Source organism: Pollicipes pollicipes, unplaced genomic scaffold (assembly GCF_011947565.3).
Source record: "Pollicipes pollicipes isolate AB1234 unplaced genomic scaffold, Ppol_2.1 Scaffold_3087;HRSCAF=3621_pilon_pilon_pilon, whole genome shotgun sequence".
NCBI lineage: Eukaryota > Metazoa > Arthropoda > Thecostraca > Pollicipedomorpha > Pollicipedidae > Pollicipes > Pollicipes pollicipes.
In genome coordinates, this window is record NW_023596225.1 from 28,389,059 (window position 1) to 28,412,974 (window position 23,916).

Consider the following 23,916-nt stretch of genomic DNA (forward strand, 5'->3'; position numbering starts at 1 on the left):
AGTACCAAGTACTGTTATGATTTGCTTATATTTTGAAAGGATAAGATTTTATAAATTATTGACTACCAAACTAGGTTACAAATTTTTGTAATTGATGATATTATTTGATCACTATATCGATGGCAAATCCTGCAGACGCTGGGAAAAAGAAGTACTTTTATGCACTATAATTATATGCTCTTCTCTATAGTCACGTCAACAAATCTCGCACCCGCACTCTCGGCCTCGGCTGAAATTTGGTGTCGCGTGGAGGTGGTGGTGCGGGAGGTCTCGTGGTTGCTGCGACTGGGGAACGTGAGGTCCGCTGGAACTTTGCTAGGTAATATATCTCCTGTTATTTTCAGGATAGTAATTGGTCTATTTTGTTGCTGGTCAGGTGTGGGCCTACGTTCTTCGAATAAGTGTTCAGAAACTGTCCCTTGCCTAACCTTGCAGCGTTGGCCTGGATTTGGTTCAAAGTCCTTTCGTGCCAGGCCTGGACGGGCGTCAACATTACGAAGGTCACCAGCTCACGAGATCCACAGGGAAGAATGTTTTCAGCACCTTTCCAAATGCGCAGCCTGTATTTTTCAATAGTTACAGCCTGCTCGTGTGTAGTGTTTCAGGTCATTTGTTTGTTTTGGAACGTAATGCTTCCACAAATTATATGCTTTGATGCTAGCTCAAGTGAGGTCGCTGCCATATCACGCACATGAATGGTGACCACTAGCATACTTGTGATCAGATCTCAGTCAATTGGGACTTCTTTTCATGTTTTGGTTTTATCATGCACCCAAAATGGCATCAACCCATGACACCAAGCATTGCAGAATGTCTGAATGCACACCTAGTTTAACCTCTTTTAATGCAGTCACATGATCATGGCACAAATGGAATACCAAAGTGCAGGAGTGTGGGGATGGTTTTTATATTGCATTGCTATACTTAGGTATTGTTTCTTGAATTAGAAGTTTTTTTTCTTAATGGTAAAAAGAGAATCAGAAAATCTTTTGGCAGACTCAGCCCTTCCTTGTCTCTCTGAGAAAACATATATTGCACGTGAAATTGTATGCTATTTTTAATAAAAGCTTTACACTGACTGGTGCAGTCATTGGAGGGGCTGTGTGATTTGAATAAGATCTGCTGTATATAATGTTGGAATGTTTTTACTCAAATAGCAGGTACAAATTGTGAGAATGTGACTGCAGTGATGATGGAAGGTGGAGTGGTCTGCCATGACCTAGTCCATGACATGCAGAATCACAGGATGGAGGCTCAGAAGGTCCTGCCTAAAGGGCTGCTGTGACCAGTTAAATCTAATTTAGAGGACATGATGGATGGTTTGTGCCAGACACCATAGCAATTCACTGTATCTTATTCTGATGACAGCTCTAAATCACTTGCTCTAATCATTATGCTATATTACATGTACATTGTCATGTCATGTACACAACATCTCTGGGTGCCACAGTGGAGCTCATTGCCATTGAGCCTCCAGAAGGGTTTGGTAGGAGGACAGTTTTGCAGCTCTCTGGGAGTGCCCCAGCTGTCATCCATAGGCCATAGGCCATATGTAAGGTATGGAACAAACCCTTTAGGCATTTCCAGTGGCTCAAAGGGAGGGTGGGGGACACAGAATATGTACCCTGTCAGCCAGGAGCCAGGACCCAACTGGCCCCTCGACTGCACCACGCGCCTGACCTTGGCTTGGCACCACAAGGGGATGCTGCTGATTAACCAAACATCCAGGCCACATGACCTAGACTAGCCGGCAGCACTGACAGCCGGGCCGCCGCCATTACAAGCGGGGTGATGTGCAGTGCCTGGCATGGGCACGTTGCTCACAACAGTGTACATGGACACCCCGCTGCACTGGGTATAGCACATGTTGTGTGGGTGTGGGTGTGCAAATCAGATATTTGCAAGATGAGCTTTCATAGGGGATCTTCTGCACATCTTGTTTCCTTTTGTGCTTTGAGACTATGGATAATATTGTGGCATACTGAACACACATCTTTAAGATGCTGAAGCATGGAAAATGTGGAGTTATGTGGGAGAGCCAGATAGTGAAGCAAAGCAATGTATTCCAAGTGTGATCCATAATGTAGTGAGGAGATAAGGAGCTATAGGTAAAGCGATATTTTTACAATGACTTCCATATGAAACCATTGTGTTCAACTCTTCCTGAGATGGTAGCAGCTGCACCTGTGCCCTCCCCATCTTTCCCACTTTCCACATGTGTAGTCCAGTAAGTGAACCATGATTTTTCATTAGGGTAGATTTAAAGTCTTTGTCACATTATGTGATCCATTCCTAACTTGGCCTGGGACATAATATGCTGCTAACCTGGCTAGACAATTTTCCTGGCTGCCACCACACTTGCTCTAGTACCAGAGGCCATCAATGTGTTGCAGGTGAGCTTGGCATTCGCGGCGATGGGCGCCGGTGCCAGTGACCTGGGCTCCCTGTCCGAGAGCCCGGAGCTGGCGCGCATGGTCAGCAAGGAACTCATCGCTCCCAATGATCCATTCTGGGACAAACTGCTCGAGTTCCGCTTCAAGAAGAGGTTAACAAAGTAAGTTTGTGACTCTGTCTTGTACTGAAGGCACAATGGAATATCAGGCAAAAATATTTTCACCACATAGTCAGACTCGTGCATTCATTAAGTCTCTTGGCTCCTGCGTGCGGTGCCTGAGCTCAAATCCATACAACCCTACAGCACCCAAATGCTCAAATAGGCACTGTAGTTGCTGGCTCTCCTTACGAGATGTGCAACGACGTCCGACGGGTTTCCTTAAACATAAACTAAAGAATGGATCTGTGTTTGTGTACCTCTTTTCATCGACATCAGCAGTAACACCATTCGTCAGTAGCACCTGTCGTTTCGTGCTGTCACACTGAAGGTCGTGGTTTTTTCCCTTATCCCCAGGGAGGACGACTGTAGACTGGAGGAGAATGTCTCTAGCTTGTTCAACCTGTTTTTAACGAACAACCTGGAGACGGGGAATCTGGGCTCACTGATGCGTGTCTTCCTGCTGAAGGCCTCAGATCTGAAGGCTTCAGCTCAGCTTGAAGGGTGAGATAGTCTTTGGCGTGCTTTTCATTTGCTTTGATGGTCTAGATGTTGCTGCCATTGGCGTCGTTATTGGCGGTGAATGACAAGCAGGCGTTTTGTACAAGTCTTTGACTGCTGGGCTACATCCTTATGTCACAGCCAGTCACTGTAGGGTCGCCAGAGCACTTTTTTAAATGAATGATAAAGTTACCTAAATTGTGAATTGCATATGCGAGGAATATTATTTACATAGAAAATGCTGTAGTAATAGCCTCATGTCACACTGAATGTCGGATGTTGATGTCATGTAAAAACTGTGGGTCGCTGTTTCCAAAAAAATTTAAAAAAAACGCTGAAAAATCTAGTAGGACCATTGGCAGGCAATTTTGAATTCGCTTCTGCTATTGTTGTAAGAAAGGCATTCTGCCGAAATCCCAACACATCTATATCTCCATTTTCCTGTTGTTTTTTATGTCTGACGAATAAGGCTATTACTACCGTCTTATCTAAGTGAATGGTAAAGTTACCAAAAGATGCCCGCATTCTGAAGCTCTAAATTCGCTCTCATTCAAGATGTATGCATATGCCTTCAACGACGGCGACACGCGCTCAAATGGATGGTGCCAGAAGTGCATAGGGCATTCGCGTTTCATACCATTGGTAACGGAGGTCACTGTACTAGTATGTCGTGTGGGTCGCGTCATGATCTTGTGACAGCAGTTTGTTCACAAGTTTGATGGTGTGCTGCACAAGCGTTTGCGAGTCCAAGATGGCGTCGCTAACTTTTGTCCCCCTCCTCCCGTACCCTCCCCCTTTCTCCCACTGCGCAGCAACCGGCTGGCGGACGAGACCTTGAACGCGCTGCTGGCCATCCGCTGCATTTGCAAGCTGTGCGTGCAGCTGCTGCGCGAGGAGGAGCTGGTGCGCCAGCTGGAGGCGCGGCCGCGACCGGCGGCCGGCGCGCCCCCGGCCGCCGCCGAGCCCGGCAGCCAGCTGGAGACGCTGCTGAACGCGCTCATCGAGGTGCTGGTGGACGTACCCCTGCTGTGAGTGTGGCTGGACTCCCGGCACCACGGCTGGGCCGGTTTGCCGAGCGGTGGCTGCGCTCCACGCGGCACGTGGTCCCGGGGTCGCGTCGTGTGGCGCGGTCCCCTGTCGTGCCGTGCTAACGTTAGGCGGCGAAGACTATTTATACAATTGTAGCCAGGAACGTTCCGACGGCAGCCTCAACGCCGTTACCGCGCTGATTGTTGTTCGAATGAGGCAGTGGTCGTGCTAAAGGTCAGGTGACAGAGGGCAGGACGGATTTGGGCGAGCTTTGCCGCACGTTTAAGCTTTCGCCACCAATGCTGCCGTTGATCTGAAATTTCCCAATGAAGTGGTAGTGGTGAAAGTTGCACAAGTGCTGAGTAACGAGAGCTTTGATTTAAGAGTCCCAGAAGTGCATTATTTCAAAATATGACTGAATCTTAAATTGAGTAGGCGCCGTTGGTATCGGCGTCTGCTGCCGCTGTTGTGACGCCTCGCCCGCTGCATAGGGACGCGACTTACTACATTCACCTGGAGGCTCTGAACACGCTGCTGATCCTGCTCGGCTGCCAGATGTACTCCACCAAGCAGGCGCACTCGCTGGTCGTGTACAGGTGCGGCTTGAGCCACCGCGACGTTGTGGGGTGGGGTGGCGCGGTCGGGGGGGGGGGACAGTGTGCGGGATGCACTGAGAGGGATGTGGGTCTGTGGACAGTCGCGTCCAAGTATCACAGCGTGCGTTTTTCAGTCCGTGTACAAATATGGAACCAACCGATGGGAAATGTTTGGTCGTATCCCCGGCTGAAGATACCATGTAGCCAAGAGGCATTCGTGTGTTACTGCACAGCAGCACCTATTTTTGTTCCAAAGGGGTGAGGCACATTATAGGGCCGGCCAAACCGGCTGACGGTGGCGAGAGCTGTGTGTGAGGACGGGCCGGGCGCTGTTGGTTTATCCCCCCCCCTCCCCCCCCCCCATTGACGCGCTATCTCCCGCCGGCAGGACCCTGATGTCGGGTCGCAGCGCCATCCACGCCTGCATCCTGATGAAGACGCTGCTGAAGCACGTGGTGACGCGCCAGCCGGCGCCGGACAGCCGCTACACGGGCGGTGGCAGCCTAGTTCTGGGAATCGCCAGTCAGTATATACGCGCGCGCGTCCACGCATGAATGTGGACTGCAGCCGAACGCACTTGTGTCACCGCGTCGTGACGATGGATGTACTTTTTATGACAAAACATGAGGTATGGAAAGTGCGTTTAAATATTAAAATGCATGGCTGACAGTTTTGCGACGGAAGTTGGCCGTGTGTTGACCGACGGTCCGCGGAGCCCGCCTCCTCCCGACTCTGACCCCGCCCCGATGCGTCACCAGGCGGCCCGCGGAGCCCGCCTCCTCCCAGCTGTGACCCCGCCCCGGTGTGTCGCCAGGCGGCCTGTGGAGCCCGCCTCCTCCCGGCTCTGACCCCGCCCCGGTGCGTCACCAGGCGGCCCGCGGAGCCCGCCTCCTCCCAGCTCTGACCCCGCCCCGGTGTGTCGCCAGGCGGCCTGTGGAGCCCGCCTCCTCCCGGCTCTGACCCCGCCCCGGTGCGTCGCCAGGCGGCCTGTGGAGCCCGCCTCCTCCCGGCTCTGACCCCGCCCCAGTGCGTCGCCAGGCGGCCTGTGGAGCCCGCCTCCTCCCGGCTCTGACCCCGCCCCGGTGCGTCACCAGGCGGCCCGCGGAGCCCGCCTCCTCCCAGCTCTGACCCCGCCCCGGTGTGTCGCCAGGCGGCCTGTGGAGCCCGCCTCCTCCCGGCTCTGACCCCGCCCCGGTGCGTCGCCAGGCGGCCTGTGGAGCCCGCCTCCTCCCGGCTCTGACCCCGCCCCGGTGCGTCGCCAGGCGGCCCGCGGAGCCCGCCTCCTCCCGGCTCTGACCCCGCCCCGGTGCGTCGCCAGGCGGCCTGTGGAGCCCGCCTCCTCCCGGCTCTGACCCCGCCCCGGTGCGTCGCCAGGCGGCCTGTGGAGCGCGCTGACGCTGGGCTACGGAGCGCAGCCGGCGACGGAGGAGAAGACGGCCGGCCGCCTGCCGCCGCTCACCCAGCAGAGTCTGCACCTGCTGCTGGTGCTGGGCAACCACTGCACCAGCCAGAGCCAGCTGCACAACCCCTTCCGGCAGGCGCTCTTCCACATGTCTAACCTGCAGGGTAAGGCCGCCCCGGCCGACCGACCCAGCAGGAGATGCAGCAATGGGGGTGGGGGAGGAGAGCGGGGTAAATCACCCATGCGGTGTGGGTTGGTGCTTGCGAAAACATAAAAGTCGGCAGCCAACAAAGCTCATTGTAACGATAGTCATCAGAAGGTCGTTAGGCTGCGTTTTTGTTGTTATTGGAGTTTACGACGCACTCAGCTGCTGAGGCTTTATGGTGCCTCCTGCCTCTCACCCTGGCAGGAAGGGCGGGGACCGCTGGGGATCGAACCCCGTGCCTCTGGTTTCCCAGACTCGCATTGGTTAACGCATGCGCCTTAACCACTACACTACCGGCACCCCGCTGGGTTTTTGTTTGCACCGGCTGTTTTCAATATGTCAGTGGGTGTGTTCGGATTGTATTTACTGTCATGATGGCTGCTACAAAATGACTTGGCCCAAAACCTGAGTAATGACGTTTTGCGTCTGCATTGGAAAGATGCACTGCTGATTCCGGGATGAAAAAAAAATAATAACAGCTAGCTAGTATGGTCTAGGTCTTGGGTGGAACGTAGAAGCAGAAGCGAGGACTCGTTAGCAGATAGTTCTGCGCGCGACGCACACGGCGCGGCACGACTGCGTCTTACCGGCTGACCTTGTGTGGTTTTGCTGTGGTTCGCGCCGACAGACCCGGCCGAGACGCAGCTGGTGGCGGCGCCCGAGGCGTTCAGTATGGAGCTGAGCGGGCTGTACGCCGCGCTCTGCTCTCCACCCTGCACCGATCAGACGACCCTGCTGCTGTACCTGCTGCTGCACAAGAACACCGCCTTCCGACATTACGTGCTCTCGCGCACCGACATCGACGCCCTGGTGAGTCGACGGGCCAGGCGACAGCGCTCCTACGCTCACCGCCGGTGCTGGCTCTGGGCTGCCTAGCAAGAGTGACCTTTATGACAGAGCATGGATGGTGATCTTGTGATGGAGCGCAGGAGGACGCGTAGCGCCAACGGTCTGGGCCGTGGTGGGGACACCCATCAGGTGCCTGCGGAGCGCAGCGCTGGTTTTCGCGCGCGGTCTGATCTACCCGTCGCCGGTCCGCTCCGACGGACAGCAGTCGTCTGTCGTCGGAACGGGACATCTCGTGGCGCCCATTGCCAGCCAGCCTGGCACGACTGGTGCTGTCTGCCGGCCAGCCTGTTACGACTGGTGCTGTCCGCTGGCCGGCCTGTCACGACTAATGCTGTCCGCCGGCCAGCCTGTCACGACTGGTGCTGTCCGTCGGCCTTTCTGGACGCACGGCTGGAGGGCTTCGTGTTGGCTGCGCGTGTGCTCCGTGCTGCGGCTCGGCTTACCAGGAGGGGTCAGGCCGCCGCCGCCTGACCGGCCTCCGTCCCCGCTGCCCGTTGGCCGGCCTCCGTCCCCGCTGCCCGCTGACCGGCCGCCGTCCCCGCTCGGCAGGTGCTGCCCACGCTGCGGGTCCTGTACAACGCGCCCGAGAGCAGCAGCCACCACATCTACATGTCGCTGATCGTGCTGCTGATCCTGAGCGAGGACGAACTGTTCAACCGCAGCGTGCACGCCACGGTACGCCGGGCTCGTCCGGCCGCCGCGGCCGCCGCGGTCCAGGCCACTGTGGCGACACGGACTGTGCCGGCTCGCCGCTCCGTCTGTCGCGGAGGTGTTTGATCATGAAGGAGGCGTGCGAGGCGGCCGGACTGCGGCAGCAGTCATGATGTGGTGGAAGGATCCGATACGGACGTGTAGTGGGGCTTTGTCGGGAGGTTACTACGGATGAATGGCTGACGCTGCGAGCGGGAGCACACTCGCCATTGCCGCGGCCGCTCTGTCGGTGTATGGGACGGGTGGGGGCGGCCCATGGGTTCCGATCTTGCCGGTGTGTGTGGCGGCCCGGGCGGGCGAGGGATCCTTGGGCGCCAGTCCTGACGGTGTGTGCGGCGGCCTGGGCGTGTGAGGGTGCTGATCCTGCCGGTGTGTGGGGCGGCCCGGGCGGGTGAGGGTGCCGATCCTGCCGGTTTGTGGGGCGATCTGGGCGGGTGAGGGCGACCCTTGGGGGCCGATCCTGTCGGTGTAGATGACTAGGCGGTGGCCGCCGGCGGGCACGGCCCGGGTCCGGCTGACGCCTCTCCGCCGGCACTCGCAGATGCTGAGACAAGTCAGCTGGTACACAGAGCGGCCGCTGGCTGAGATCTCACTCGGCGGCCTGCTTATCCTCGTGGTCATCCGAACCATTCAGTACAACATGACCAAGATGAGGGTAAGTCGTGCCGCCGCTCCGGACAGACTGACTGATGCCGGTGTGAAGGAAACGCGGCGGGGTGGAGGCTGCCGAGTGACTTCGCGCGACACGTTGCTCTCCAAGACACGGCGAGGAAATTATACTCTGCTGCTCAGTGGGAACAAAGACATGATGCGGAAAGCTTACATGGAAAAATATAAAATTATGTAGCTAGGAAGGAAAAGCCGAGCTTTGTTCACCCCTTCACAATGGTCCCGTGATCAAAATGATCTTGGCATCGGCGAGGGCGCCACCGCACAACGGCAAAACAACGATCAGGGCTTAAGAGTTAAGAGCTAAAACGATCAAGGCTTAAGAGCTCAAGAGTTACAAGAGTTTCGGAGATAAGTCCGTCACCTCAAGACGTGTGAGAGAGTTCCCCACGGCCGGCCCGGCGATATCGCGGCGATGTGGATGACCGTGGAGTATCGATCAGAATGTGAAATCCGTCATTGGCTCACGCCGGCTGCGGTTTCGCATTTTGAGAAAAGTTTCCAGTCGCTTCAGAGAGTTATTTCAAATAGCCTGCGTGGATGGTGTTAGGTTCATGGCATGTGCCAGGGAAGGAGTGTTGCATGTACCATGCGACCGTGTTCCAAGCTGTGTTATTTCAGTTAATCGCCTAAGTTTGCCCTCGCGCGTGCGCTAGACAAGACCACCAATGAGTTTGCACGTCGCACAACGTGACGGTGCGGCCACCCCGGGCCTGGGTTAACCCCCGTTAGTCAGTGATCAGCTAACCTTTCCTATCAGCCAAGCCAAACAATGGGCCCGCCGTGGAATTCGTGCACGGCGGCGGGGTGGCGAATCCAGCATCAGTTTCCTCGGCTACCCGGAGGTGGCAACCGAAATATCACTACATTTTGGTACGAAAAATGTTCAGAAGCGGCTACCATCTACCAACCTATCATAGGCGAACGGTGTTTTGCGATAAGTGCCTTAGCTGTCACCCTTCTTCCGCAGTCCGCCAGCGCGGCGGTCGTGCTGGCGTGTGGTCAGGCCCAGTGATGGTGCCGTCACCTACTGTTTGGGGTTTTCGGTTTTGTAGTTCCAAGGGTTTAGCTGAAACCACCTGTTTATGCTGGTATGGTGCGGTAGTGGAGGAACGTGTGCGAATGTAAGGCCATGATTGAATCAATATGGATTATTTCATGGAGCTGCGTGTGTAGCGTTATACATGTGTGTATGTGTGCGCGTGTGTGCGTACGTGGGCTGACGTTGTTGCCGCCCGACAGGACAAGTACCTGCACACCAACTGCCTGGCAGCGCTGGCCAACATGTCGTGCGAGTTCCGTCAGCTGCATCCGTACGTCTGCCAGCGGCTGGTGTCGCTGTTCGAGCTGCTGGCGCGCCGGCACGGCCGCCAGCTGGAGCGGCTGCGCGCCGCCGCCGACGCCGCCGCCGAGCCCGACGACGAGGCCGTTCAGGTGTGCGCGCCGGCTTCGGCGGTGCCGGGCCCGCCTGCCGGCCTCGTCAGGCCGTGATCAGGACCGATGACGCGGGCGTCGGCAGTGTGTAGGCGCGTGCATTCGGACGGTAGTTTGACTCTGGGACGGCCCCGACGGCAGACTTTGACTCGGGGTGTCCAGCTTTTGTGACTGAGTGATATGTACTCGTGCTGAGGCAGTGATTGGATGGCATGACGATGAGATGATTGCATCCAGTGGGACTGGCCGAGTCATTGCCGTGTGTCTCTGCGGCGCCTCTGCTGCAGCTCCGGCTGGTGTGTGGTGTGGCGGCCGGTCGGTGTGCCGCTGCTGGTGCCGGCTGGACGCCGTACTGAGCCGGCGTGTCGCGCTCCGCAGGACCTAGCCGTGCTGGAGGAGGTGCTGCGCATGGTGCTGGAGATCATCAACTCGTGCCTGACGTCCCAGCTCCCGCACAACCCCAACCTGGTGTACACGCTGCTGTACAAGCGCAGCGTGTTCCACCTGTATCGCACACACCCGAACTTCCAGGACATCACGCAGAACATTGACACGGTACGTGTAGGGACGCCGGGACGGCCGCGCTGGTAGCCCGCCCTCGGTGGGCGAGGGAGAGCGAGAGAGAGAGAGGGGGAGAGAGGGCGGTGGGCCCATTTGAGGTGTGCTCGGATGGCGGTGGGCCCGCTGAAGATGTGCTCGGATGGCGGTGGGCCCGCTGAAGGTGTGCTCGGATGGCGGTGGACCCGCTGGAGGTGTGCTCGGATGGCGGTGGTCCCGCTGAAGGTGTGCTCGGATGGCGGTGGGCCCGCTGGGGGTGTGCTCGGATGGCGGTGGTCCCGCTGAAGGTGTGCTCGGATGGCGGTGGGCCCGCTGAAGGTGTGCTCGGATGGCGGTGGGCCCGCTGGGGGTGTGCTCGGATGGCGGTGGGCCCGCTGAAGGTGTGCTCGGATGGCGGTGGGCCCGCTGGGGGTGTGCTCGGATGGCGGTGGGCCCGCTGGGGGTGTGCTCGGATGGCGGTGGGCCCGCTGAAGGTGTGCTCGGATGGCGGTGGGTCCGCTGGAGGGGTGCTTGATTGGCGCGTTATATAGACGGTGCGCCAATCTCTTGACAGTCCTGTGCCCGTTTCGAAGGTGTGCGTGTTTTGCATGCCCTCCGATGTGCGTTGGAGCTGGTCCGGGCGTGCCCACGCTCCGGTGTGTGGCTCCAACCGTCTGCGACAGCCACCGCCGTACGCTCGCTGCCGTGCTATGCCTGGCGCTGTCGACTGACTGTACTACCGCTGCCGCCAGATCCTGCTGTATTTCAACTCCAAGCTGGACAACCTGCACAAGGACATCGGCGTGCGGGATGTGTTGGCCGTCATCGAGGACGGCGCCAAGAAGTTCCCCCTGGAGCGGCTCAAGGTGGGTGGCGCGGCCCCGTTCCACCGCGCGGCGTCCGATGCCAGGGCGCCGTTCACACGCGTGTGGCCTTGGAGCCGCCGGCCGGTCGTCCAGCTTCGGGCCGCCCTTTGCTGTGCGTGGGAGGACGCTGGGTCGTTCAAGGTGTGGACGCCGACCCGTTTGGGGTCTGGGCTAAGGTTGTCTCCCTTCGCGGAGCGTGACGTCCCTTTCGCCCCCCCCCCCCCCCCTCTGCCTGCCCGGTCTGTGCACCAGGCGGGCACCGATCTGGGTTATGTAACGCTTGGACAGAGAGCGACGCCGAGAGGGGTCGTGTGTTGGAGATGAAGTGAGCTACTCACCAACGCCTTGTCTCCCTGCTCCCGCAGAAATTCCCCGAGCTGAAGTTCAAGTACGTCGAGGAGAACGAGCCGGAGGACTTTTTCATCCCGTACGTGTGGTCTCTGCTGTTTAACGGGAGCGACCTGCGCTGGAGCCCTGCCAACGTGTGCCTGTTCAGCCCGGAGGGCACGGAGTCTTGAGGGGTCCGCCGTGGCGCCGGCCGGCTCCGCTACCGGCCGTGCGGGCGCGCGCCGGCGGACAGCGTCGCCGCCGCCGCCTGCCGTGGCTGGCCCGGAGCGCCGGTGACACGACGTGCTGACTGCGGAGTGGTAAATGTCATTTATTTATTGACCCGGTTTTTGAGGAGATGGACTGGGTAGGGGAGTAATGTCTCGCCGCTGGGTATATCCTGCCTGTGCGAGCAGCTGGTATAATGCAGAACGCACGCGTGTTGCTCGGCACCTTCAGGGACAGGCGTTTTCTGGCGTGTTTCAGTTAGGAAATGCTTGTTTAACATTCTGCATCTGGTATGCATCCTTTTCCCCAATGATTTATGGGTGGCAAAATATTCCTGGCAACGTTGTGTATGTTTGCTCGCAATCGGTACGACAAGGCTGACCCGAAGTGCAATGAAAGGCATTCTTGTTGAACAGTGGGCAGATTTATCTTAGAATATTTAGACTGTAAATGCGGCCCAGCTCTGGCGAACCTTTCCGTTGCCTTTGACGGTCAGAGGCGTCTGCCTCACTTCATCGCGCGTGGTACCGTGTCTATTCGACGAAGAGGCGTCGGCGGGCGGCGCCACGGCTGCTCCGTCTGCTGCGTCCCTGCCAGCGGCGCGGACCGTCCGCCGCCGTGACCTCTCTGCATCGCCACAATGCCAGCTCGTGGCCGGCCTCGCCGCATGACCTCTGGCTGCTGCGCCAGCCACGCGCCCCGCCCTGCAGTTACGCCAGGGGCGCGCGGCCCGGGCGGCGCGGTCGCAGCTTGTGATAGGACGCAATCTTCGCTGCCGCGCACCGCCTAGATCCCCTCAGCTCATGACGTGTTTACTTCATGCACAGTTATCCTGCTTTCACCGCGGATGTTTGTCACGGGTGTGAATGGATGGCGGCCTCGGTGCTGCCCGTGTTGGCTTGCGTTGTTACAAGTAGTTACACTGTTACGACGCAAATTGATTTAATAAACGGTATTGATTATTGTGACTGTGATTGATCCGTTGGAACAGATTTGACATCTGTGTCGGTGGAGGCAGGATCAATCTCGAAGAAACCTTCGCCATAAATTGGGAAAATGCATAAAGTAGCGTTACGCCTTTACTGCACTGCATTTTCCACTGCACGCCTGACTGGGTAGCATTTCTGTATCGGCCTCGATGATTATCTCAGTGGTTCTGTTGTTCATGTACGTTTTAAGGCCCATTATCTTAGTGACTGAGGCACTGGCGACTTATGTGAGCATGTTCATTCAGGTGTATTACATTGGCATGTCCTTTCAAGTGCATTGCATTAGCATGTCCCCTCGAGTGCATTGCATTAGCATGTCCCTTCAAGTGTACTGCAGGGATCATGGACGAATTTTGTGCCCACTGTGCCGCCCTGGTTGGTATGTGGGTGAATTGCCCCGAGTGGTTCAATCTCATTTTGAATTTTGACATTTTGAACTTACCGGGTTTGATCGTAACATTTATCGGGATGATGCACCGACGTGTTCGGGGCTCAATGTAGGTGTGGGTGCGGAAGCGTGGCTATGGAACTTTTATCATGTCACGCGCTTGAGGTTATGTGTAGAGGAAACCTATTTCTTGCCAGCCTCTACGACCATAGTAGGTGTTCAAAGCACAAAGGTGCTTTGCGCGAAACATCACGAGTTCAGACCAATCAAACTTGTTTTGATTCCTTAAAGCTTACGTGCTAATGAACTTAGTTTGCTCTGAATTCGCCATGGTGGATCACATCATGACCAAATTCAAGTGTTGATGGAGCGCATCTGAGATGTTTGCATTTGTAATCATATTCATTTTCTTCGGTTTGGACAAATCTAATGCAGCCCTCAACTGCACATGTGGACAACCAGGCGTCTCAAGCTCTAGAATCGTTAATGGTGTGGAAACCGGAAAGAACGAATTTCCATGGATCGCCGCGGTGAGGTAAGGTACATGTGGATGCCATCAGTCTGGGTCAGTATGTAATGAGAGACTTCGAAACGTTTGCGTTGATACATGCGACGTGCTTACGCATGCTTTGGATGCAGCTTACCGTACCCAGCACCACCGGCTTCGCGAGTCCACGCGACGAAGAGAAGCGACTTCTCGTAGATTTGCTTACCGATCCGCTAGAGCAAAAATGCTAAGGCGGAGCGCGTTGTGAACGCAGCTTTTGTCTTTTACTTTGTGACAGTGGTTCCGTTGACATATTTAACGTCAACATTAAAAGTTTTCCCTGGGGTGGTTTTGAGCCTGTATGACGTTTGCAACGGTCACGGGCCTCCAAAATGTTCATTACCCAACCATTATACATCTCCAGAACCACTAGACAAGAACGTGTCGCGCACACATTACCAAGGCGGAGCGTAGGGTGGCGCCGGCTTTCCATATTTGTTTCCATCGAAATCAGAAGCTTGTGGACCTTCATGTTGAGTGTTTCAGTACACTCAAGAATCCAATGAAGCTGATCGTCCGGGGTTGGAGGTCCCACGTGGTTACCTGAGAGCTCGGGGTGTCTCAGCTGACGCGGTCCGGTGTGATGTGGCGCCTCATCTGAGCGTGCCTCGGTTGGCAGGATCAAGACATCCCCTCTGGCAACCATCCCGAACCTGCCGTACTGCTCGGGCAGCCTGGTGTCGGACCGGTTCGTGCTCACCGCCGCCCACTGCCTGGCCAAGCTGCGCAACGAGGACTCCTGGCGGCGCAGCGAGCTCGTGTTCGGCATGCACTGGGCGCGCAGCGACCCGCCCGAGGTGCAGCTGCGTAACATCAAGAGGTAGCGTCCGGCACACGGCAACAGGGGCCGCGCCACAGGCCGCCAGCTGGTGACAGCTCGCCCGAGCTGGACGCTAGCGCCGTAGTGGAAGCGCAATCCTTGGATGCCTATTTCCTTACGCTAAATAATCCTAGATGAACTTGCATTAATGGTTTATTAATTCCTGTACCAACCGCAATGGACGGCTGCACACATCTTTCACCGAATTCATGATGCAAGTCGTGGAGCAATCAAACAATTTGATGTCCCTGTTAGCTCGAGCATAAATCATCAATAACACAGCTGTAATACGTATTCAATTGGTATTTGGTATATTATCCTCATATCCCGATGAGCTTCCGCAGGGCGGTGATGAAGGTGCAGTATCAAGACACCAACAAAGATTACGACGTAGCGCTGCTGGAGCTGGACGTGCCAGTCGAGATCAACAAAGTCATCTACCCAATATGTCTACCCTATAACCTCAAGTGAGAAGCGAGGCGACGAACGATGCAAACCGTCAGTGACGACGCGTCCTGCATGACTGGCTTGTTCATTGCGCATAACTCCACCATTGCATTGCCAAGTTTATGAAAAAGTTACGTGTCTTGATGTGGTGCAGTACCAACGCGAGAGGTCGATGCTGTTTCTACAGAAGCTACTTCCACCGTCAATGTGTGCCGACTGAAGAGCACGGCAGCCATGAATCTGGTTGGCACTGCCAGCTTAACCACAGTTTGGTGCGGATGTCGCCGGCAGGTTTCCCGCGAAGAACCCGTGGGTGGTGGCTGCGGGCTGGGGAAGGACCTCGTACGCTGGACGTCAGTCCGAAAAACTCATGAAGACCAAGGTATCTACGCAAAGGAATGCCAAACACAGTAACATCGGTCGGGTCCTCGCGTTTGTGCAGCAGCTTTGGGAATTTCCATTGCAACCAGGTCGAGGGTGGTGTGTATGTGCGTTTGACCAGCCATACTGATAGCAACGCCATCGAATGGTGCCCGTTTCCGGTGAAGTCCATACTGTCCTTGCCGACGGCGTCCGATTGGAGGAGCGCCGTTGGTCGGCTTGTGAGGGCAGTGTTTGCTGCGAGTCTGCACCGCCGTAGTGGCGCGTGGCCGCGGGCACCAGCAGCTGAACCGTTTGCCGTCAGTGGATGGAGCTGGTGCGCTGGGACACGTGCGAGGCCAGGACCAAGTACCGCTCCCGCAGTCTGCTCACGGAGCGCATGCTGTGTGGCGTCTCCGACCTCACCGACGCCTGCCTCGGCGACTCGGGTCAGTCGGCCGGGCCATGCCCGGACCGGTAGCGGCCAGTGCCTCCCCCCCCCCCACTGACGACAGTGGGGGGTGGGGGACGTCGATCCCAGCCAGGCAGAAGACATGCGCCCCGGCTGTCGTGATGGATGCGTTTGGCACACGACACAGCCGGGCGCATTTGGCGTGAGGAGCACCGACATGGTGTGACTGGGAGCAGTCATCTGGCTGTCTTTTAAGTGTCGTTATCCGTATTATTGGCGTGATGGACGCAGACGCCAGTCACCGCCAGACGGTGCTGATGCCAGCACACCGGGCCTACCCCAGCTGTTGGGGCGACATGTCCTCGTTGTCTCATGCGTCAACGATAATTAAAATGAAAAAGAATGTCTGAAATGAGAAGTCGGGCTTATGCAGTCTTCAAAACACTACACTTTCGCACTTTGCAAAAGCTTTGCGTTCCACGCGTTGCTCAAACGCTTGTAAAATGTCACTTAAGCCCCCCTGTTGTCATTGTAACTTCGAATTTTCCGTTGTCAGCTCTGACTGTTTCCTGTGCCCTCAGGCGGACCGCTGATGTACTACCACCCTCAGTTTTACCGCTGGTTTCTGGTCGGCGTCACCAGCTTCGGTTGGGGCTGCAACGAGGTTAACGACCCGGGCGTCTACACCAACCTCTTCCACAAGGACATCTTGGGCTGGGTGACATGCGCGAACACAGGCGAAATGTGCAAGGCCTAGCTGAAGAGCGCTGGAGCCGCAGGCGGCCCGACGCGATCTGACGATCCGCGGCTGAGGAGGGCGACGGCCAAGTCTGGAACCCCGCCGCAGCATGGGCGGGGCGCGGCCCGCGGCGGTGGCCGTCACAGCTCCCGCCCGAGTTCTGCCGCTGCCTCCCCACCGCTGGCAGACGCGGCTAAGCTCCGTGCTTCTCGGTAGCTCTAATGGTAATGGTGTGTAGTGGAGGAGCAGGGTGCTAGTCGAAGCAGTAACAAATCTGTCATCGTACGCAAACTGGGTACCCTGAAAACGAGCATGTTTTTTCTCAACTTCTGCGTTCAACGCATCGGCCTTCAGAGCCCACCACATACGGTTTTTATCAGCTTGCGTTACCAACAAAATCGTCATTGGCATCAAGTGTATTTGAAAATATATACATATACATTAACGTATCTACGCCGCTGGCGGTAGAGATGTGCTGTAACAACGGTCAGACCGGCGACGGTCCATCAAAATGAGACACATGTAATATACGGTCAGGCCCGTGAGCGCAGGACGGACTAGTTGCAGTGAGATCACAGCAGCTGAACGGTGATTGCATCTTCATACGGACGTCAGGTAAACACACGGCAAGCACGCGCAAATAGACTACTGATACCACATAATGCTTACCAGATATCAGGGATGGTATTCTATCTACGCAACCCACATTTTTCCGGGATCTGGCGGAAAGAAACAATGAACAAATGTGACTAGGACAGGGGTGTATACCACAGCGTTCTATAGCGTGCCATCGAGGGTGCCTACGAAACACTGAACTGGGTCAGCGCGCCCACGTGTAATGTATTTAAGGCCACGATCGCATTGGACGGAGAGATCATGTGTGAAACGTTTAGACCTTTGCATTGACGATTACGCATCGTGTCAGCAAATAAAACGCTGTTTACAGCTTGATTGTAGCTTCGGCCAGCAGCAATATCGCTGTTTTCCCACTTCCCCGTGAAAGAACGACATCACCTGCTTGAGACTCTGCCTGCCTGCATGTGAGCCAATCCAGCGCGTCTCTCTGGCCCCAGACTGCAGTGGAGGTCTCGCGTCCTCCAAGTCCAGGCACCCGGCATAAATCTCACGCAAATCGGCAACGTCTCACCCCCGTCGACGGTTTACACACTTCTACAACAGCCAAAGCCGACGGACGGCCCGAGTGTGCTGCGGTCAGCAGCGGCTGCTGCGGGCGTATAAAGGTGCGCTAGCCGGGTGCGCGCCCAGCACACGCGAGGCGACCGCGGCGAATCGTCGGCGACCCGCTTCGAGCCGCCGCCCTCGCACGTCCGCTGGGCGGCGTCCGCGCCGCTGCGGTTCCGTCCCGCTCCGACCATCTCATATGATCTGGACGTAGTGCAGGAACTGCTCCATCTCGGTGCTTGCCGCCTCGTCCGTGGCGCTGGTGTAGGTCTCCGAGATCCTGTGTACCTCAACAGTGCCGGCGTCCGTGCACACGGCCTGCGACAGGGACCGGTGACACCAGCGCGTCCGCAGGCCAGGCCGGCAGACACCGGCAGTCAAAACCTCCCATACAGACGCTGGACAGTACAGATTGTATCACTACTTACATACAAAGTCAGACTGCCATGTTTTGGAGGGAGACGAGTTACCAACATTTAAAAAAAACAAAACGTTTTCTTGCTGCTACAGCACTTAACATTTTCACAACGGGGCGAGTTTACTTCTCATTCTGTGCCTCTCCTCACTCCCGGCAGGCATCTCAACTGGCTAAGCGCAACGACACTACTATCCCGCTGTCTTTCCACGTCTACAGACGTCCTAAGTAAGCCCCTTGTATTACTTGACCACCTGAAGCTGAATTAGCAAGCCTTTCCAGGCGTTAAACATCACTTTAAGTCTATCCATGTTCATTCGCACTGTCCACCGTGTCATGGTGCGCGTCATATCACGAACATACATACTCAGATACAATGTACGGGACAGCTAAATATCAGGCCGTTTGTGTTTGATTATTCAGAATATGTTTTTTCTCATAATCTGTACATTTATTGGTGTATGCAACTGAGCTACAGAAACACCAATAATTTACCCGCAGTGTAAAGAGTAATCTCCGATAAGATCGTGTGAGCAGTTTTCCTCTCTCGCTCAAAGTATTTTGATTCCTTTCACTGTTAGCAAACCGCTTTCAACCGCCTTTTGGAAGGCTGGCCGCGTGACGGACCCCAGTGGGTACCCATTAGCCACGCGGAGCAGGGACTGACCAGCACGGAACACAACCTCGATTGTAGTGGAGGCAGCTGATGACACCCACCGGCGGCCAAGTGACCAATTTAAGCGACAAAGTGACAGCCAAGCGAGAAATCTTCTTTAAATGACACACTGGTCGCAGCCACCCGAGCATTTGCCGGGAGCCGACCGACGTCCGCTGGCCGCCGGCGCTCAACCTACCAGGTGGGTGACGGGCTTGTCGCCCTCCGCGCCGTAGCTGAGGTCCATGGCGGTGACCTGGCCCGACTTGACCTCGTCCGTCTCGGCCGGGAATATGTCGCCGGCGCTCAGGTCCCACACGTGGATCCTGCAGCATGGAGCGCACGCACGGGTTGCTCGGCGTTGGGTCACGCGGCGACAGGCGTCATCGCGCCGCACCCACGGCCTGCCGCTGCTCGGTTGGGATATGTGTGGGGTGATATAACAATTACCTTGGAGGCGCAGGCGGGGCAGACGAAGCCGCAATAATCCCCGCTGATGTAGTGGAAAGCTAATCGTCGCTAGCGCTGACAGGCCACGCGAGGTGTGAGACAGCTTCCCTCGACATGAATGATGCCAAAGCAAGGACTCCTCTTTCCATGCCTCTACACGCAGCATCCGACTGGCAGACTGTGCTGCATTCTGGCGGCAGCGGGCCCGCCGCATGCGTGTCCCCGCTAACGGAACCGGCGGCGCCAGCTGGGCACGGCGCAGCGCAGCCGCCGGCTCACTTTGAGTCGGCGTCGAGCACGAAGAAGACGCAGGGCCGCGAGCGAGACCAGCCGAGCGCCAGCACGGGCGCGCCGGCCGTCGCGTTGTTCCAGGTGATGAGGGGCCGGTCGCCCGAGGTGGTGTGCAGCCGCAGCGAGCCGTCCGCACCGCCAGCCAGCAGGTACGGCTGGTCGAACGGGCAGAACGCCAGGCACTGCACCGGCACCGACAGGTCTGCAACACGGACGCCGTACGCTGCAGCACACGGGGGGCGGCAGGCGCCGGCAGGCCCAGCAGGAGCACGCTCGGCCGGGACACGCTGAGTACGACGGGTCAGAACACCCCGCATGACTCGGTGCCGCAGACCCTCCGGTGCAAGGAACAGCGGTACAAGGAATTGCTCAGCGTACGGCTGACTGAAGAACTTACTGTACCTACTTACTCGCACAAGTGACTGAAGAATTCACTGCACTTACTACCTACATGACTGTGCTAGCCAGTTAGCCAGACGGAGTGCACTCTGCCATCCAGCGCTCCTGTCTCACCTATTTCTGGACGGAACATGCGTGGCGTAGCCCTGATGCCTTGGCGTGTACAGTGGATAATTGTGCCGCTGTCCGTGCTCACATATATGTGGCTAGGGTCGGTCGGATGGATGCGGAAGTCGTGCACTTCCGTGAACGTCTTCTGGCTGCTCCTGTCGACACGTCACTACTGTTGCCGAACGGAACTTAACACATATTTTAATTCGAGGTTATCTTTTAATTTGAGTTAACTGCGCAGACAAACGTAAGTTCAGAACGCACGCTGGCCCGATACTGGTACACGTTAGACACACAAACAGAAACAAGGACGAGAAACATACACCTCCCCTCCGCCAAACGCAAACAAATAGAATGTCAGTTTGACTAACGCATCCAGGAAGTCGTCGACGGTGACGTGGCTGATCTTGACCAGCTTGACCCTTCCCCAGGGCGCCATTCCAAGGTCGCCGTCCAGAACCTCGAGGTTGGCCTGCTGCCGCGCGCTCATTGCCACCCAGAAGACGAGCCGGCCGGCCGCGTCCAGGCTACACATCTGCCAGCAACGCGCCCCACTCTCAGCGCCCGAGCCGGTCAGGGAGTTCTACACCGACTGACACACCACACAACACGCCCCATTGTCAGCGTCTGAGCCGGTCAGAGAGGTCGGCACCGACCGAGACAGCTGGGTCAGACGGGTCGACACCGACCGACACACACCACACGGCACGCCCCACTCACAGCGCCCGAGTCGGTCAGACAGGTCGGCATCGACCTACAAACATACCACACAACACGCCCCACTGTCAGCGTCCGAGCCGGTCAGAGAGGTCGACACCGACCTACAAACATACCATACAACACGTCCCACTCAGCGTCCCAGCCGGTCAGAGAGGTCGACACCGGCCGACACACACCACACGGCGCGCCCCACTCTCAGCGTCTGAGCCCGTCAGACAGGTCAGCACCGACCAACACAGCTGGGTCAGAGAGGTCAGTACCGACCGACACACACCACACGGCACGCCCCACTCTCAGCGTCTGAGCCCGTCAGACAGGTCAGCACCGACCAACACACAGCACACAGAGCAGCCACAGCTTCGGCAGCCGCGGCGTGTCACTGAGCCGCTCGGCAGGCCCTGCCCAGTGCGGACGTCTGCACACACGTCTGTCTCGGGCCGGAGTAGTCGCAGCTGACCGGACCAGAGCGGGTCAGTCTGCTGTCTGGCTGGGTCCACCCCGTTGCGACCGACGGAGTCACGCAGCCACGTCGTCCTCCGCCGAAGAGAGCCACAGTGCTGGTGGACAGAAGCAGTCCACCAGCACTGCGGCTCTATCGACTCTATTAACTATCCACCAGTACGCACCTTGAAGCGGCTTGACACCGCACGCCAGCCGCCTGACGCGGTGGCCTCGCCGTCCAGACACGCCGCCGCCGTACCTGGAATGAGCCGGGCTCGACGCCGGCCTCCTCGGCCTCGCCACTGCCGACGGGCACCGGCCGCAGCGCCACCACCGGGTCGGTGTGCGCCTCGGCCCGGTGGATCTCGGCCGTGCTGTAGGTGGGCGAGCGAAGCGCGGCGCCGGCGGCCGGCCGCCGTGGGCCCGTATGCTCCGAGGCCGGCTCGTGCAGGTCCCACACGTCCAGCGAGCCGTCGGTGCACCTGGCCACGCGTTCAAGTTAAGGTCTGTCCGAGCACCTGCCCACGTGTTCAGGTCAAGGCCCGTCAGCGCATCTGTCCACGCGCTCAGGTTAAGGCCCGTTGGCCAGGCCAGATGTGAAGGCCAGGAGCCGGAGCCGGTCACGGCTAGACTGAATGTCAAGGGCGCAACGTTAAGGTCATAAGTCACATATGAAGGTCAAGAACTGCAAATCAAAGTCAAATATTACTGGTGACATCTCACCTCTAACCCCTGACCCGAAACAGCCTTGGTGAATGTCAGGGGTCATGGGTACGGGTTATGGGCCAGATGTGTTAACAGGGGACCCGAGTAGGTCAGGTCAATGGTGGTCACGACTCAGGGGCGAAGGTCATGGGACTGGCATGATGACCAGAGGTCAGAGGAGTCAGAGACAAAGGCCAGGTGCCAGAGGTGGGGACTACGTGAGAGGTGAAGGTCAGGACTACCCGTGAGTGGCGTGGGGTCGGCGGTCATGCGGACAGGTCGGTACAGATGGGAGACGCAGACCATGCGACAGTCACACGAAAGGACACATAAGGTTGGCGCAGGGAATCGCCAAAATGAACTACATTATATAAATCCAGCGCACGCCAAGCCATCTGGCGGCGCCACCAAACATGTCAGAGACACCTCGCAGCAGAATGGGAAAATACAACAATACAACGACAAGGTCACGGATTCGACGAAATATAAACGAACCATTTAATCACAACGAGTTGCACTTGAATAATTATTCAGGGTTACACTTTTACCGTTCCCCATCCCTTCCCGATCGTATTAAGTACACCGGTATGTGGTGGCCTCCCACTAAGATGGTGTGTCCAACTTGGTGCTGAACAAAACTGAACTAAACTGACTAACAGCGAAGTCCCACCCTCTGACGCCGTCGAGTGGCAGACAACTCTCACCCGGCGAACGCCAGGCGAGGCTTGACGGGCGAGAAGCAGCAGCAGACCGGCTGGGAGGAGGTGATCAGCACCTTCTGCGGCTGCGACGGCTCATTCACCGACCACACACATAGCAAGCCGTACTGGTCCACTCCCGGCTCCTGGGGAACAGCAAGTCGATGGTGAGTGTGGTCACAGAAGGGCCGTACGCACATCACACGCTACTGCCCACTCACACACCCTCGGGAAGTGGAGCAGGCCACCGGTTTAAGTTTTCCGCGGGTGGATGAAGCCTTCGGGAATGAAATAGACACCTGCAGAGTGTGTGATGTTTTCAAAGGGCATCAGGTTAATTTCCCAATTCATCTGCGATGACAGCTTGCTGAACGAAAAATACAAGCCACCTCGTTAGCCTAAGACTACTGAAAAAACGGCCCGGACTCGGACACGGCCCACACCGGCCGGCGCCCCGACGCCCGCCGCTTCGTGGGAGCTATCACCTCCGCGTCGGCGGACCCCTTGTCTTCCGTCTTCTGCGCCGTCTCCTCGTCCGGCTTGTCTGCCGTCTTCTGCGCCGCCGCCGCGGCGGAGTCCCCACCGGCGGCCGCCCGTGCCCGGTGTGCCGTGACCAGCAGCTTGTTGTCCGTGTCGCAGAAGCTGAGGTGGGAGACCGACCGGCCGGCCAGCAGCTCCTTTATACCGTCCCCGAGCCGGACCGAGGCGCTGGTGAAGTTGAGGTGGCCAGCCGATGACTTGCTGTCCGGCTGGGCCGTGCGGGCCCGCTCCTCCTCCAACAGCATCAGCATACACTGCAGCCGAGGGTCAGCAGCGTCAGCATACGTTGTAGTGAAGGGTCAGCAGCATCAGCACACACAGCAGCCAAGGGTCAGGAGCCTTAGCAATGCAGCAGCGGATGGTCGGCAGCATCAGCATACACTGCAGCCGAGGGCCAGCAGCCTCAGCATACACTGCAGCCGAGTGTCAGCAGCATCAGCATACACTACAGTGAAGCATCAGCAGCCTCGGCACACAACGCGGCTGAGATCTAGCAGCGTCAGCAAACAAGGACCTGATGAGATGTGTGCGGCGAGGGCGGGTAAAGCTATCGTAATTTGCAACAAATCTGACTAGTCATTAACTGATGCTTGGGTCGCGCAATGCTTGCTAACCCAATTGCCACCAATGGAACAAGACTGCGTAGTCCAAACATAATTCAAGGGCGACAATTGCGACATGACCTCTGCAGGAGCCGCTGGA

At 57.2% G+C, this 23,916-nt stretch overlaps 3 protein-coding genes across 3 annotated transcripts; 2 read left to right on the top strand and 1 right to left on the bottom strand.

Moving 5' to 3' along the window:
* The first annotated feature begins 234 nt into the window (after positions 1-234).
* On the top strand, positions 235-12,855 carry LOC119089462 (dymeclin). The gene is made up of 14 exons (XM_037212171.1): positions 235-319; positions 2,394-2,554; positions 2,909-3,055; positions 3,865-4,080; positions 4,573-4,677; positions 5,066-5,199; positions 6,052-6,243; positions 6,913-7,094; positions 7,683-7,808; positions 8,386-8,499; positions 9,756-9,947; positions 10,326-10,502; positions 11,237-11,350; positions 11,716-12,855. Exons 2-14 carry the CDS (start codon positions 2,415-2,417, stop codon positions 11,866-11,868), a joined length of 1,992 nt encoding a protein of 663 aa, XP_037068066.1. The 5' UTR covers positions 235-319; positions 2,394-2,414; the 3' UTR covers positions 11,869-12,855.
* Positions 12,856-13,604: 749 nt separating this feature from the next.
* LOC119090418 (vitamin K-dependent protein C) lies at positions 13,605-16,917 on the top strand. The gene is made up of 6 exons (XM_037213218.1): positions 13,605-13,817; positions 14,449-14,649; positions 14,994-15,116; positions 15,388-15,478; positions 15,782-15,905; positions 16,450-16,917. Exons 1-6 carry the CDS (start codon positions 13,663-13,665, stop codon positions 16,623-16,625), a joined length of 870 nt encoding a protein of 289 aa, XP_037069113.1. The 5' UTR covers positions 13,605-13,662; the 3' UTR covers positions 16,626-16,917.
* Positions 16,918-17,626: 709 nt separating this feature from the next.
* Positions 17,627-20,645, bottom strand: LOC119090583 (cytoplasmic dynein 2 intermediate chain 1; the record flags this gene model as incomplete). Its single annotated transcript, XM_037213412.1, is given in 5 exon segments — positions 17,627-18,107; positions 19,059-19,185; positions 19,589-19,802; positions 20,114-20,259; positions 20,482-20,645. Coding segments are annotated over 5 exon segments (774 nt in total). The 3' UTR covers positions 17,627-17,984.
* Positions 20,646-23,916: the final 3,271 nt, after the last annotated feature.